General features: G+C 42.1%; 1 protein-coding gene across 1 annotated transcript; it reads right to left on the reverse strand.

Annotated features, from left to right (window-relative positions):
* Positions 1–1044: 1044 nt before the first annotated feature.
* LOC310785334 (putative ATP-dependent RNA helicase ddx6) lies at positions 1045–12759 on the reverse strand. The gene is made up of 13 exons (XM_083646369.1): positions 12629–12759; positions 10464–11559; positions 10282–10386; positions 8096–8225; positions 7387–7533; positions 7085–7179; positions 6772–6894; positions 5736–5864; positions 4978–5094; positions 4472–4535; positions 4279–4380; positions 3760–3984; positions 1045–3561 (listed from the first exon to the last, which is right to left on the reverse strand). Exons 2-12 carry the CDS (start codon positions 10704–10706, stop codon positions 3770–3772), a joined length of 1470 nt encoding a protein of 489 aa, XP_083502495.1. The 5' UTR covers positions 10707–11559; positions 12629–12759; the 3' UTR covers positions 1045–3561; positions 3760–3769.
* Positions 12760–13066: the final 307 nt, after the last annotated feature.

A 13066-nucleotide genomic window follows, 5' to 3' on the forward strand; every position in this document is an offset into this window, starting at 1 on the left:
CACGTCAGACACACACACACACACACACACACACACACACACACACACACACACACCACCAACCTAATCTCTCTCTGACACACACACACCTCATGCCCTCCTCTCTCACACACAGTTCATACAGTTGCTTGCACATCACACACACACAACCCAATCTCCCTCTGACACTCGGACTCTCTCACACACACACACACACACCACTTTTTTGGTTTTGCTTCAATGTAAATCCTGAAAATCTATTAAAAAAAAAATAAAAAAAAATAAAGGGAAACAAAATTCTACCTCCACCATCATGAAGCAAATCATTTTCCTTTTTCTTGTAATTGTAAACGACTTGTGTAAACCAGGAATCATTTACAATGTACGTTTCCTCAAAATGATCCTGAACACCTCGCTGAAAGATTGCCCTAGTGGAGCCGGTCGAAAACAATCACAGCACTTTGATCGTCCATCACATAAGAACATCATGGAACCGTGTCGAGAAGATCACAGTGCTTTTCAACGCTTTCAAGAAACTCCACCTCCTGCATAACTAAGCGCTCCATCTCTCCAGCACTTAAAACCATGAAGCAAACAAATGGTCGAAAGGATTTTTTTTTATTTTTTTTACAATGTGTACTTTCGGATGAAAAAAATAAAAAGCTCGGTTTCAAATCAAAAATGGCTAGAAAATGAGTGCGCTTCGCTCACTCCTTTCTACCATGCCTTGTAGGTTTGCCGTCGAGGTCTTTCGTGGGCTCGCAGACGCAGCGCTGTGCGGAAACTGCCACCCGATTATATGAGTAAGATTGCCTTTGCTCCACTGTTGTGCTGGAAGCCTTAAGTACCAGAGAGGAGGAAAGATTCGAGATGCCCTGACAGCATCTGATAAAGACTTGGCTTATGCAAACCCACCCAGAGTTCTCCCCCGGCATGCTATAAGCATCTTCAAAAAAATAAAATAAAAATAAAAACTATATATTTTTTCTGTCTTTTTTTGTTATTAGTGAAGCTCTTTAAGCAAAAAAAAAAAAAAAAAAAAAAAAAAAAAAAATCACAGCTGCCTGTTCAAAGATGCTACAATTTCGCTTTCAAAACAGAACCCACCCCTCAAAAGAGAGAATCTCTCACATTTTGACAATTATAAAACATAGCTGTGCTGGGGGAGGGGAACAAAGGAGAAAGAAAGAAAGAAAGGAAACCTCCCACGCTAATCAAGATATCACTGCTGTTGGAAAATGTCAATTTCATTGAGTGATTTTCATGGTTTTACTTATATTAAAGGTTTTATGCACTGCTTTATAGACTGAGCAACTTGGAGCGACCCTGGAGTCCATGAAACCATTTCAAACTCATAAAACAATTTCAATAAAAGCATGACCGTTAATCTGAAAATTTAAACAGATTTTTCCCATGTCGATGGGAGACTTTGACCCAACAGCAGCAATATATACAAAACTGGCAAATGAGAGGTTTAAAAATGCTTAAGAGCTTGGCATTCAACCACGGGGCTGCAGAGGATACATTGAACATTGGCATCTAATACATTCACAAACTTGAACTCATAAGTCTTGTTGGGGCTTAAAAATATGTTTTAACTTAGAAGGGCTTAAAAAAATGCATATTTGATGAAGTCCACTTAATAATATATCTCCACAATATTATTTTGACACCCCCACTGATGGGGAAAAAAAAAGAAAATGGCAGAAAAAAAAAAAGAGTCAAACCACTGTTTTGCACCAACTACCCAAAAGGCCATCATCCACCCTCTCAATCTCGCTGAATTGGAGCTGTGATGATCAGCAACTTCAAATCGGTTCTGTGCATCAAGTTGTTTTGATTCTTTAAATGAGCCGAGTAAGTGCAGTTTTTGCCGGCCAGAAGAACTGTTCTGAACCGTCTCTCAGATGCATCCGTTCCTGCGCTGTAGTTGCACGCAGGGGAGGAAACCGACTTTAATCCGCCAACCACAGCGGGGGTTGATGGATTATAATAGTCACCGGCCAAATCTGATTTAATTTTTTCTTTTTTAATGGACAAGAATTTCAAGAGAATGGCTGGCTTCAGGCCAAAATGTCTGGTCAAGTGGACCAGCTTTGAGACAGCCGTGATTTACCAGCATGTGGCTGGCGTTTGCTTGTGGGCTTCCATCCATAGTCACAATATGGGGGGGCCTGTGTCTTTAAGGTGGTCTCACCACACTAACTCTGCACACACGCATATATTCGTCATAGTGAAATGGAAACAGTCGCGCAGTATATTGAAATAAAGCTGCCCGTTTTTTTTATTGCAACGTTCACATTCAAAAGAAACAACTCACATTCAGGATGGTATTCGGGGAGTGTGAGCAGTGGGTCCCACACACCTCCCCTTAGGAGAATGTGACACTGTCTCCCCCCCACCTCCTTGCATAATGGATGGCTGAATAAACTCGGGGTCACTATATAATTATATTATATAATATAATATATATATATATAATATAATTTCGTCTTCTTTGTGCTCGTACTCGGCTGCTGCGTGACAGGAGACAGCAGGCTGTGGATGGATGAGAGTGCACATGGGAGGCAGTAAGGCACTTAAGTGACAACAGCAGTGTGTGTGTGTGGACAGGACGATGGCTGGTGTGAGTGCACCGTTGTTGTAACAACATTAAAAAGAGACACAACCTTGCTGCTGGCAATGACGACGTCCCCAAGCTTCCTAGACGGGTTCAGAACAGCTATAGACTATTTGCATCGCTGTGTCTTATTTGGAAAGCCGGCACTGCCTGCTCCGTTTTTCTCTCTCTACAGATGGGCATAAAGAATGCTTTTAGGCATAAGTAACGCTTTAACAAGATGCTTTTTGGGGAGAAAGAGAGGGGACTGGGAAAAGTAGGCTAATCTCGTACACAAGAGGCCTGGGCCAAGTTCCGAGTTTGGTGCAAAACAATATGGTTTAACTTTCTGTTGATTAAAAAAAAAAACATTCGGTAGGCAGCTCTTGTCGCATTCATGTGCTTCTCGGATATATCGGGTTTACGAGTTGTGAGCACATGAACGGTCCTTCAATGTCGTATTTACCAGTGGGAATTTCGGAGATTTCGATGCTACACGAGTTTCCGACGTTGCGTGATGATTCGGGACTACAACAATGGCGGGAAGTATGGAGTCCGTGGCACCAATTGACTGTAAAAAGTTATATATTTTGTAGTTAGTAGCTCTCATTTATTTGTAGTAGTTGCACATTATGGCCTATGTAGCTACCATAATGAGCCACTATTTGCTTTTACTAAGAAAACACCAGCCACTTGAAAACAAGTGTCCATGTTTGTTGCTCTTTCCGACCAAGAGCACTTGAACGGGGGGGATCCTGTCGTAAATCACCACGTCACCCCTGGTAAATCCGATATATCCGAGGAGCACATGAATGCGGCATCTCATTGGGGGGAAAACTAAAGCAATGCTTAAAACAAAAACAAAATAGCCTTTACATCCATTGGACAGGCTGTGAAAATAATCAAGGTTGCGAACGTGAAGCTGAAGAGTTGCCTGAAGCCTGTGTGCAAGCGCTGATGTTTGTGCAAACGCCTGCTGTGTCCTGCATGGAAGACAAAACTAAGGTTAGGAAGACGGCTCTGAACGCTTCTCATACACACGACTAAGATTCGGAAGACGACTCTGAACACTCCTCTCTCACACACACACACACACACACACACACACACACACACACACACACACACACAACACCACAACTCTGATCACAGGAGTTACTGGCACTCTGATATCGTCTCACCTGTTTTTTTTTAGGAGCCGTCCTGTTGGCGTCCCGGCTTCTCCAACACCTCCTCCACCTGGCAGTCGGCGTTGCCGGAGTGGAACTCGGCCACGTAGAGGCTCTTGTCGATGCTGCTGGGGATGGGCTTGATGTCGGTCACCAGCTGGTCCTCGATGGCCTTCAGGTTGAAGCGGTCCTCCGACGTTATCAGGTTGATGGCCAAGCCCAGGTGGCCAAACCTCCCTAGGAGCGAGAGAATAATGTACATATAAATAACTCATCCCCTAGTTTGTCCACTTTTATTGAAACAAAATTACAGCAACTTGTGTTGTATTACCTGCAGCTCCCCGTCCGGTGCTTTACAATATTGTGTATGATCTATGATCTGATTTGATATGTCTATATGTTATGCCGTTTTAAGCGGTGTTTCTTTTTATTAAATGTTTCTATCGTAAACCCTGTTTGCAAACGCAGTTATCCGTATCAATCAAAGAAAAGCGTTAACTTAACACAGCAGCTCGGATCAGCCTTTCATACCTGATCGTCCAATGCGATGGAGGTAAGTCTCTGCGTTCTTGGGGAAGTCGAAGTTGATGACTACGTTGACGGCCTGGATGTCAATACCTCTGGTGAAGAGATCTGTTGAAAGTCAACGGAAAAATCAGATCCATCTGAGCTCCGTGGCTAGCTTGATGACATTTGTGATCGCTCATTGGGAGATGAAACTTACCGGTGCAGACCAGGTTTCTGCACAGTCCGTTCCTGAAGTCATGGAACACGCGGTTTCTGTATTCCTGAAAAGCCCACATAAGACAAAGCTGAGTGCACACGTCCAAAAACATTTGGTCAATATTTATTCATTCATATTTTATGCTAAAAATTTTGTCCTAAGCTCCAAACCAATCCAAGTCAAAGTTGTGTTTTATGAAAAAGTATATCCTACATCAACTGCTAAAAGTAGTCTCTAGCTTTACACAGATTGTAACTGCTATAGATATAATTTCCATTTGCTCCTTCATATATATATATATATATATATATATATATATATATATATATATATATATATATATATGATAGAATTGATAGAATTTCCAAATTCTCAATGCACTCATGCTACAATTTAAGACACACAAGACAAAAGCAATATTAAAAACTTTGAATAATTGAATTGAATTAACGCAAACATCATGCATAGAAAAGGCCACAATTCCCTCTGCTGTGCCTGGTCCTCACCTGCATCATCTTAGCGTGGATGTAGAAGCAGGAGTAGCCCAGCTGAGTGATCTTCTTGGCCAGGAGCTCCACCCTCTGAGTGGAGTTACAGAAGATGATGGACTGGTTGATCTGAAGCTGTGACAGAGTGGGGAAAGAGACCAATCAGAAACAGACCACATAACATAACAGTTTAAGTAGTAATCTAGTCAAAACATAATTGAAGCTTCGCTTGTAGCAAATAGGGTATAGATTAAAGTGTGGCAGAACAGTTCGACAGTATCGAAACCTGTATGATTCTTCAATGAAAGAATGCAATGATGTGCAGATGGCATTAACGTAGTGGAAAGAGATGCCCTGTATAAACGTTGGTGAAAACATCGACAGGACAAGTAGGATATTGGTCAGACGAAAATCTTGCAGCAGGATAAACCACTCGGTGGTCATTATTCCAAATCATGGAAGTTTACCGTTACCGTTACTTAGCTTGTCTTAAACTAAAGGAACACTCAGCCGATTTTCAACCAGCTTTGTATCATTACAAAATCAGTCGTATATCTGAAAACCGTAAACAGTTTTGCAGGTGTTCATTTAGTTTGACAGTTGTTGAGAGTTAACTTGAGTTTAGGTGTGGACCAGTGATGTCATTTGTGCAAGAATGACATCACTGGTGTGTCTGTGACTAATAAATACGGGGGTATGTCGCTCCCAATTGTATACAAACGTGTGTGTGTGAGTGTGTGTGTGTGTGTGTGTGAGAGAGAGAGTCAGTCAGTTACCCTGGAGAAGAGTGTGTTGAGGCAGTGGACTTTCTGCCTCTCGGTGACGTAGGCGTAGTACTGAGTAATGCCCTTCAGAGTCAGCTCCTCCATCAGGTTGATCTCATAGGGTTTCTGAAGGTGTTTGGCCTGGGGGGGGGCACATGGAGAGAACAGAGAAGAGAATGGGAGGTATGGCAAGTATCTTAGTGTTTTGATGAATACATATCATATAAATAAACAAGCATGCAGGCTGTCCCCTTAGTTTACTAATAAACTGTCACCTGAGGTTGTTTAAGGATTGATTAACTCTGCATAACGCCACCCTGCTGTGAGTTGAACATACTGCACTTTTAAGACCAACCGACTCCCCCTCTCTGTTTTTAATGTCAGAGCATGATGCAATGAGACCAATTTGTTCTCCTGTCTGCGTGTTTTACTCATATTATATATGCCTCTCTACAATGTTTTTCTTTTTCTTTTTTTACTGTGCCATTCCTTTTTAGTATTGATAGTATTGTCAGTATTGATAATATCCAACCAGGACCCTGAGTGCTCTTATTGTTGCCTTTCATGACTCATGTTCTGGAATGATATTAAATGCTTGAACCTATTAATGTTTTTTTTATATATATTGTACGACAATTGTATAATTCTACAAAACATTATTAGCACATTTCTGACATCAAAACAGCATCCACAAATGCATATAGCTTTCTCTGACACACACATACTTGCATCAAAACAAACATCTACCTGACTGCACTTTAGTTGGCATGGATTAAATGCGAGAGAAATGTTACAGATTTGTCAATTAAACAGACTAACAACTAAACTCAAACAATCAACAAAATCCTATGACTGTTAGTTAACTTAGAATCACTGTGGTGGAGGACAGAACACACAAACACAAAGATGAACCCTCAGACATGCTTTTTGGGTCGGGCACAGCATCAGAACAGCTTGGTCTGCAGTGCAAGCCGAGCAGTGCCAACTGCCAAGTGGCCCGGGGCCAGTCGGTTGGCCGAGCGGTGCGGCAATTACCCGACTAACTCACCATGAACTTCTGCACGCTGATGGGGAAGGTTGCAGAGTAGAGCAGGATCTGCCTGTTCTTGGCCAGGAAGCTAATGATATCCTCGATAAGCACCACAAAGTCCTGAGACAGCAGCTTATCCGCCTGAGAGGAAGCAGAGAGGTTTTAACACAAGGAGGAGGACCTGGACCAACTTGAGGAGCCAAGACATGGAATGATGCAGATTTGTAAGATAGCCAGATCAAAATGAGGTCCATTTCCTTGTCAACTACAGTTACCATTGACTTGGCTCAGATGTCTTAATATTTCTTTGATATGCGTTATTCATATTCACCTCATCCATCACCATCATCTGGACTCGATCAACCTTGGCCACTCCCTTCTTTATCAAGTCCAGGATCCTGCCAGGCGTGGCGATGACCACATGCACTGAGGGGGAAGCAGAAAGAGACGTATTAAGAAAACCAATGATTGATTTAATTGTCATTTTGGACAATAAAGTTGATTGATAAGCTGTCAAATATCCTGCCTCCATTACATATCTCAAGTCATATCTTTGATATTTGAGGGATCATTGCAAAAAAAAAAAACTGATAATATAATGTGTATATATAATATAAGAATATCGATCATTACCAGTCTCATCCAGGCGCATGATGTCGTCTCGCAGGTTGGTGCCTCCGGTGGTGGCCATCACCTTGACTCCTCCCAGGTGTTTGCTGATCTGGATGCTGATCTGGCTCACCTGCAGGGCCAGCTCACGCGTAGGCACCATGACCATGGCTAGGGGATGGGGAAAAGAGACGATGATTTGAGATATTTGGATATAGATGAATATGATGGAAAAACATCTCACAAAGCACTCGCCTACCACCGGGGAGACCCGGGTTCAATTCCCGGCCGCGGTACTTCCGGCTTGCTCAGACGCTCCTACAGACACAATTGACCGTGTCTGCGGGTGGGAAGCCGGTGGGGTATGAGTCCTGGTCACTGCACTAGTGCCTCCTCTGGGCGGTTTGGGCGGGAGGGGAACTGAGGGGAATAGTGTGATCCTTCCACGCGCTACGTCCTGCTGAATATGGCTTGTGAAGCCCTCGGCTGCGCTTCGCCGTGCCGTGGGAAAAAGAGAATGGTCGTCGAAAAAAGGAAGAGGAGGGGGAAATGGGATTAGTGAGGATGACGAGAGGTGGACAGAGGGACTTTAAGGGAAGGGGATGAGGAAGAATATGGAGAATTGGGGTAAAGGAGGCTTCTGGGAGGAAAAAAATTGCAAATACAGAGGCGGCCACAGAAGACTGACAGGCAGAGTCAAAGAGTCAAACAGGTCATAACATCCGCGTCTCACCCTGTATGTGGTCCTTTTTTAGGTCTATTCTCTCCAGTAGTGGGATCAGGTAGGCTCCACTTTTGCCTGTTCCATTCTTGGCCCGGGCCAGAATATCACGTCCAGAGAGAGCGATGGGAATGCTCTCCTCCTGTGAGGGATCAACGTTAGTGTTCCTCGAATTCAGTGACTGCTGTATGATGCCCTTTACTGGACACATAGTTAATGCCTAGGGATGAACTATGTTTTAGCTACACCGAAATGTATGTATTCTGTATTCTTTTTAATGTGACAAGTAAAGAAGTATTTTTTTTATGTAAAAGGTTTTATTTGTATATGTAATAGGCCTGCACGATATGAGGAAAATCTGCGATGTGCGATAACATTGTTCAATATAGCAATGACGATACGACTTGCGATAAATAAACAAATATTAAAGTATGCATATTAGCTATACAGTTCCTATGTCTTTCTGCTTTAATAATGCTAACATAGACTCCAAACATAGCCTGTGCCCACTGAATAAAGAAATGAAATACACACTGACTCTAGCTGAAACTACACACAGCGTGTTTGGGCTTTGGCAGAGGGGCGGAGCGCACTGTTGCAAGGGAAAGGTGTATGCTGGATTTACAACACAAGACAAAATGATCAGATGCTGAGTGGGAATGCATGACGCATGTAAATAAAGGTATTCATTGCGTTTCAGGCAGTCTTTGCGATGTGTTTATTGCGCATGTTCATATTGCGATGACGATGAAAATACGATTAATTGTGCAGCCCTAATGTGTAAGTAATGTTAATGAGGACAGAAGATACAGCTGTATTGAGTCATGAAGTTCCAGAAACTTATTTTCCATCTGCAAGTCAAACCCGTCAAGAAGACAACATCGGCAAGTCTGCAGGATAAATAAACTGCCAACTGCCTACACAGGGCCTACAATTCATTTTGCAAATTGGGGGGGGAATTCCCCCCTTACATACAGTACTTCACATATGGGGGATTTTTAGACTTTGGGCGGAGTGGTCCGGTGGTCCTCATCATGGGTCCGGTGACCACCAGGGGTCTTTGAGGGGCTTCCGACGGGGCCCCCCCAGCAAATTGATGGATTGTTAAACAGCATCCATTATTTAATTTACAAGACACTCGAGCAGTGGTTCTCAACCTTTTGGAGCTGGGATGCCCCAAAAAAATATGTTTGGGGTCCGCGACCCCCACCGTCCACCATGTTAGGAGCCTGTTAGGCATAGTAGTTAAATAGCTGCACCTGTTTAGTGCCAGGGTCAGTCTGCCACACAAGATGACTACCGGCTCCAGGATGCATTTACACACTCATTTCACTATCTCACTCAAATGTATTATACAACTACACTATATCATTTGCACGGGAGATATAATGGAAAAATATATATATTGTTTTTTGCATTTTTGGGCAGCCATAATCTCACGACCCTCCAAAATAATCTCGCGACCCAGGTTGAGAACCACTGTCTTAGAGAATGTAAAAGAATGCTTATCTTGATTACAGGTTCACTGTTACCTCTCTCTCTACCTACAATACAATTTTATGGGAATTCTGGACAAAATTCTATCCGACAGAACGACAATGAAAAATATTTTCAGATTTGGGTCAGAGACACAATAATGTCATCAAATTGGGGTCTGTGGCCCTAACGCAGACTAAATTAAGAGGCATTTAATGTGGAAACGTTTGAGAATCACTGTATTAGTGAGCTTAACTACAGGTCTTACATTGTCCTATTCTTACCTCAGACTGCATTGTGTAGCTCTCCTCCAATAGAAGGGATTCTCTGGACTATGCTGTTGTTGATTGTCTTCCTCCTCTCAGTGTCATTAGTCTTTGTTTTGGTGGCTCCCTCTCCTCTGCTTCACCTCTTTCCACTTAACTTTGTTAAGAAAAGCTCACTATGACACTATGCCCACATTATAAATGCTAGACTTGTGGGAATTGACAAAATTATGTTATTACCAACAATACCGTGCTGAATTTTAGGCCCTGCGTACAGCCTACTCATTCTATGTCGCTCCGTACAAAAGTGTCTTCTAGATGATGTAGTGTACATTCAATTGAGAAAAAACTTCTTGGGAGTTATCGAAAATCTGATTTGCCTGAATTGCCATGGAGGCATGACGACGAGGACACTGGGGCTCATATACACAGGAATGTGACAGAACCTAACCATACCTGGATAGGGGAGGGTTTCTCCCAGCCCATCTCAAAGATGCCCATCAGGAGTTCACGTTTGAGACAGTAATCCTCAAATTCGTTCCCCTTGGTGGCCGTCACATCCTGCAGCAGACACAAAAATGGTTAGCAACTACCAGAGAGCCAAAGGAAGATGAGGAATCCACAAAAGTTCAACTCACTGAGGTTTTGACCCTGGTGTCTTTGGGAGGGAGCTGTAGGCTCTTTTTCCAGTCATCTCCAAACTTTATACCTCCTCCTTCTTGGGGGCCACCGCCTGCTTTCTGGGGCGCATTCAAGGCCTTCCCTTGAGCTGTGGGTCCTGACTGGATTGAGGCTGGTTTGGTCTGCCCTCTGAGCTGCCCGTTCTGCTTGTTCAGTCCCATGACGACCGGGCCAACATTTTCTGTCCTGGCGGTTGCCATTTTATTTGTTGAGTTACGTTTTTTTTCCCCTCCTTCAAGGTTCAAGTCTTTGCCCCTCGGGGTTTTCTTTTTAAAAATTCTCTTCAAAAGTAGAAAAGTTTAATAAAGCATTAACAAACGATATTCTCTATCCTTTTTTAGTCCAAAGCTTTTACAACAGAAGTCGATTTGTAGTATTTACATATACACACGTACGTGCAGTTCGGTCCCCTTCAACAATAGAGTGACTGACGTACAAGTAAAAGGGGGAAAAAAGGGTCTTTGTACAAGAGCTCTTCAAAATGAAGAGAGATTTGCATTCATATGCATAAATATACCTGCTCACAATATAGAAAATTATATGTGAACAAGTATCAAAGCAGTTCAAGTCCTGAAATAGAACAACTAAGGCAATTTGAACATGGGGAATATCTTCTTCAATATAATCTTAGTTCAATACTTAAACTTCTCCTTTTCTATTTTCAACAATATTTCCGGCTTTCGCTGTGAGTCCATAGGAATTGCTCAATATATTTGTCCTTGAAAATAGGATTTCCAACTTTTGTACAAATATTTCCCCGAAATCATATAGTCTGCGATGTTCAATATTTAACTTCCACTGCGCGAGTATCCGTGGATCCACATGTGAAAGATTGCAGTTTCCTGAAATCAAAAATATACAAGGGGCACTCTAGTCCAAAGCAAAATAGCTTTAAGCCCCCTTGGAGTCCTCTGTGTCCGTTTCCTTTATGCTCCAGGTATTGGACCTTCTCTCCACCGAGACCATAGGTCTTCCCTTGTTGTGTAGTGTGTGAGTGTGGGCCTGGTCAACCCACTTCCTCCTCAAAGTCAGCCAACAACTCAAACTTGTCACCTAAAACAAAAAGGGCAACAGAAAAGTCATGTAGAACATGGCAAAATTAAACATACATCTACTGATAAATACTAACAAGATCACACTTCAAATTTAATAGTGTAAGGCTCCAACAGTTAATTCACCAATGGATCAGATCAAATATTCTATGTGGAATTTATGTCACCAACATTGTCTTTTCATTATTGCCAATGTTACATTTTCCATCGATTTTCATATTGTTGCTGCATAATGCATATTGTTTTGTATCAGTGTTTTTAATGTGTTTGTTTTAAAATGATGGACTCTTGGAAGTTTCGTTAGCCCTGCCCCAGATCCAAATAAAAGCCAATCAATCAAACCTGTGAACTTAGCAGGTGGCAGACTAACGTTAAGCCCAAACTGCTATAGTTTAAAATAGTGTTGCTGGTCGAAAACCTCCAGTTCAGACAAAAAAAAATATGTTTCATAATGTCAGTATGAATTATCAAACGTTTATTTTAGCAAAAGCTGATAATGCATTAAAGCTAGCTACAACCAACCAACTTGGCTCGTGCCTTCGACTCATCATCCGATTCCATTCAGATGAATGTCAACTTACTTTTGTTCTCGTGTTTTCGCTTTCCAGAATTGCTCTGCAAAATAGTCAATATTAATTAACGTCAGCTCCCCCGAAATTGAACTAGCTGACGTTATAAATTAGCTAATCTCCAGACTGAATGTAGCTACGTCCGTGATACATAACGGAGTTAACTAACGCTAAGCTAGTTTTAAGCTAGCCAAATGCTAGCTAAGCTAGTACAACATGTAACGCTACTTCAATTATTTTCAAGATTTAAATTTGCTTATATAATATTGTATGTGTAGGACTTACACAAAGACACGCTTGGTTTGCTTATATGATCAAATTCGCAATATTAATGTTTACTGGCACGATCAGCAAGCTCGCCAGAACCATTGGTGCTAGTAACGTTAGCGCACCCATAGCAAAGGTAGCGCTAATGATTGTTAGCTAGGTGCTAGCTGGCTAACAACACTCGGATGTTTTTTTTAACCGAAATTGAAGGGTTTGAACACACTGCAAACCTACCTTAATTTCTCGATTATTTTACATGTCATATGATATCTGTGGTTCATCAATTTCCTCCTTTGCGGTTCACCTTAACATCTGATTTTTTTGGAAATAAATCTCCTCTATTGTGTTTCTTCCTTTAAATCAACATGGTCGCCTTCTTCTTCCGTTTGAATGGGCAGAGCATGCGCACCAGACTTGCAATAAGCCAGTCAGGAAAACCACTTCAAAATAAATCCTGTAACGTACAGTGTTTTTTGGGGGGCAAGTCAAAATGTCTAAGTGAAAATAAAGAAAATGCTTAGGCAAAAATCTAGAAACAAAAATGTACACACACTCTCACTCGTCAACAGTGTAAACAGCTTTTTTCCCCGTCTTCTCTTCCTGGTCGCGTCGCTGCATTATGCAAGTCAACACACTACTGCCACCTACTGTCACCTCTAAGTAAGAATAAGT

Source organism: Poromitra crassiceps, assembly GCF_964638095.1.
Source record: "Poromitra crassiceps genome assembly, chromosome: 11".
Taxonomy (NCBI): domain Eukaryota; kingdom Metazoa; phylum Chordata; class Actinopteri; order Beryciformes; family Melamphaidae; genus Poromitra; species Poromitra crassiceps.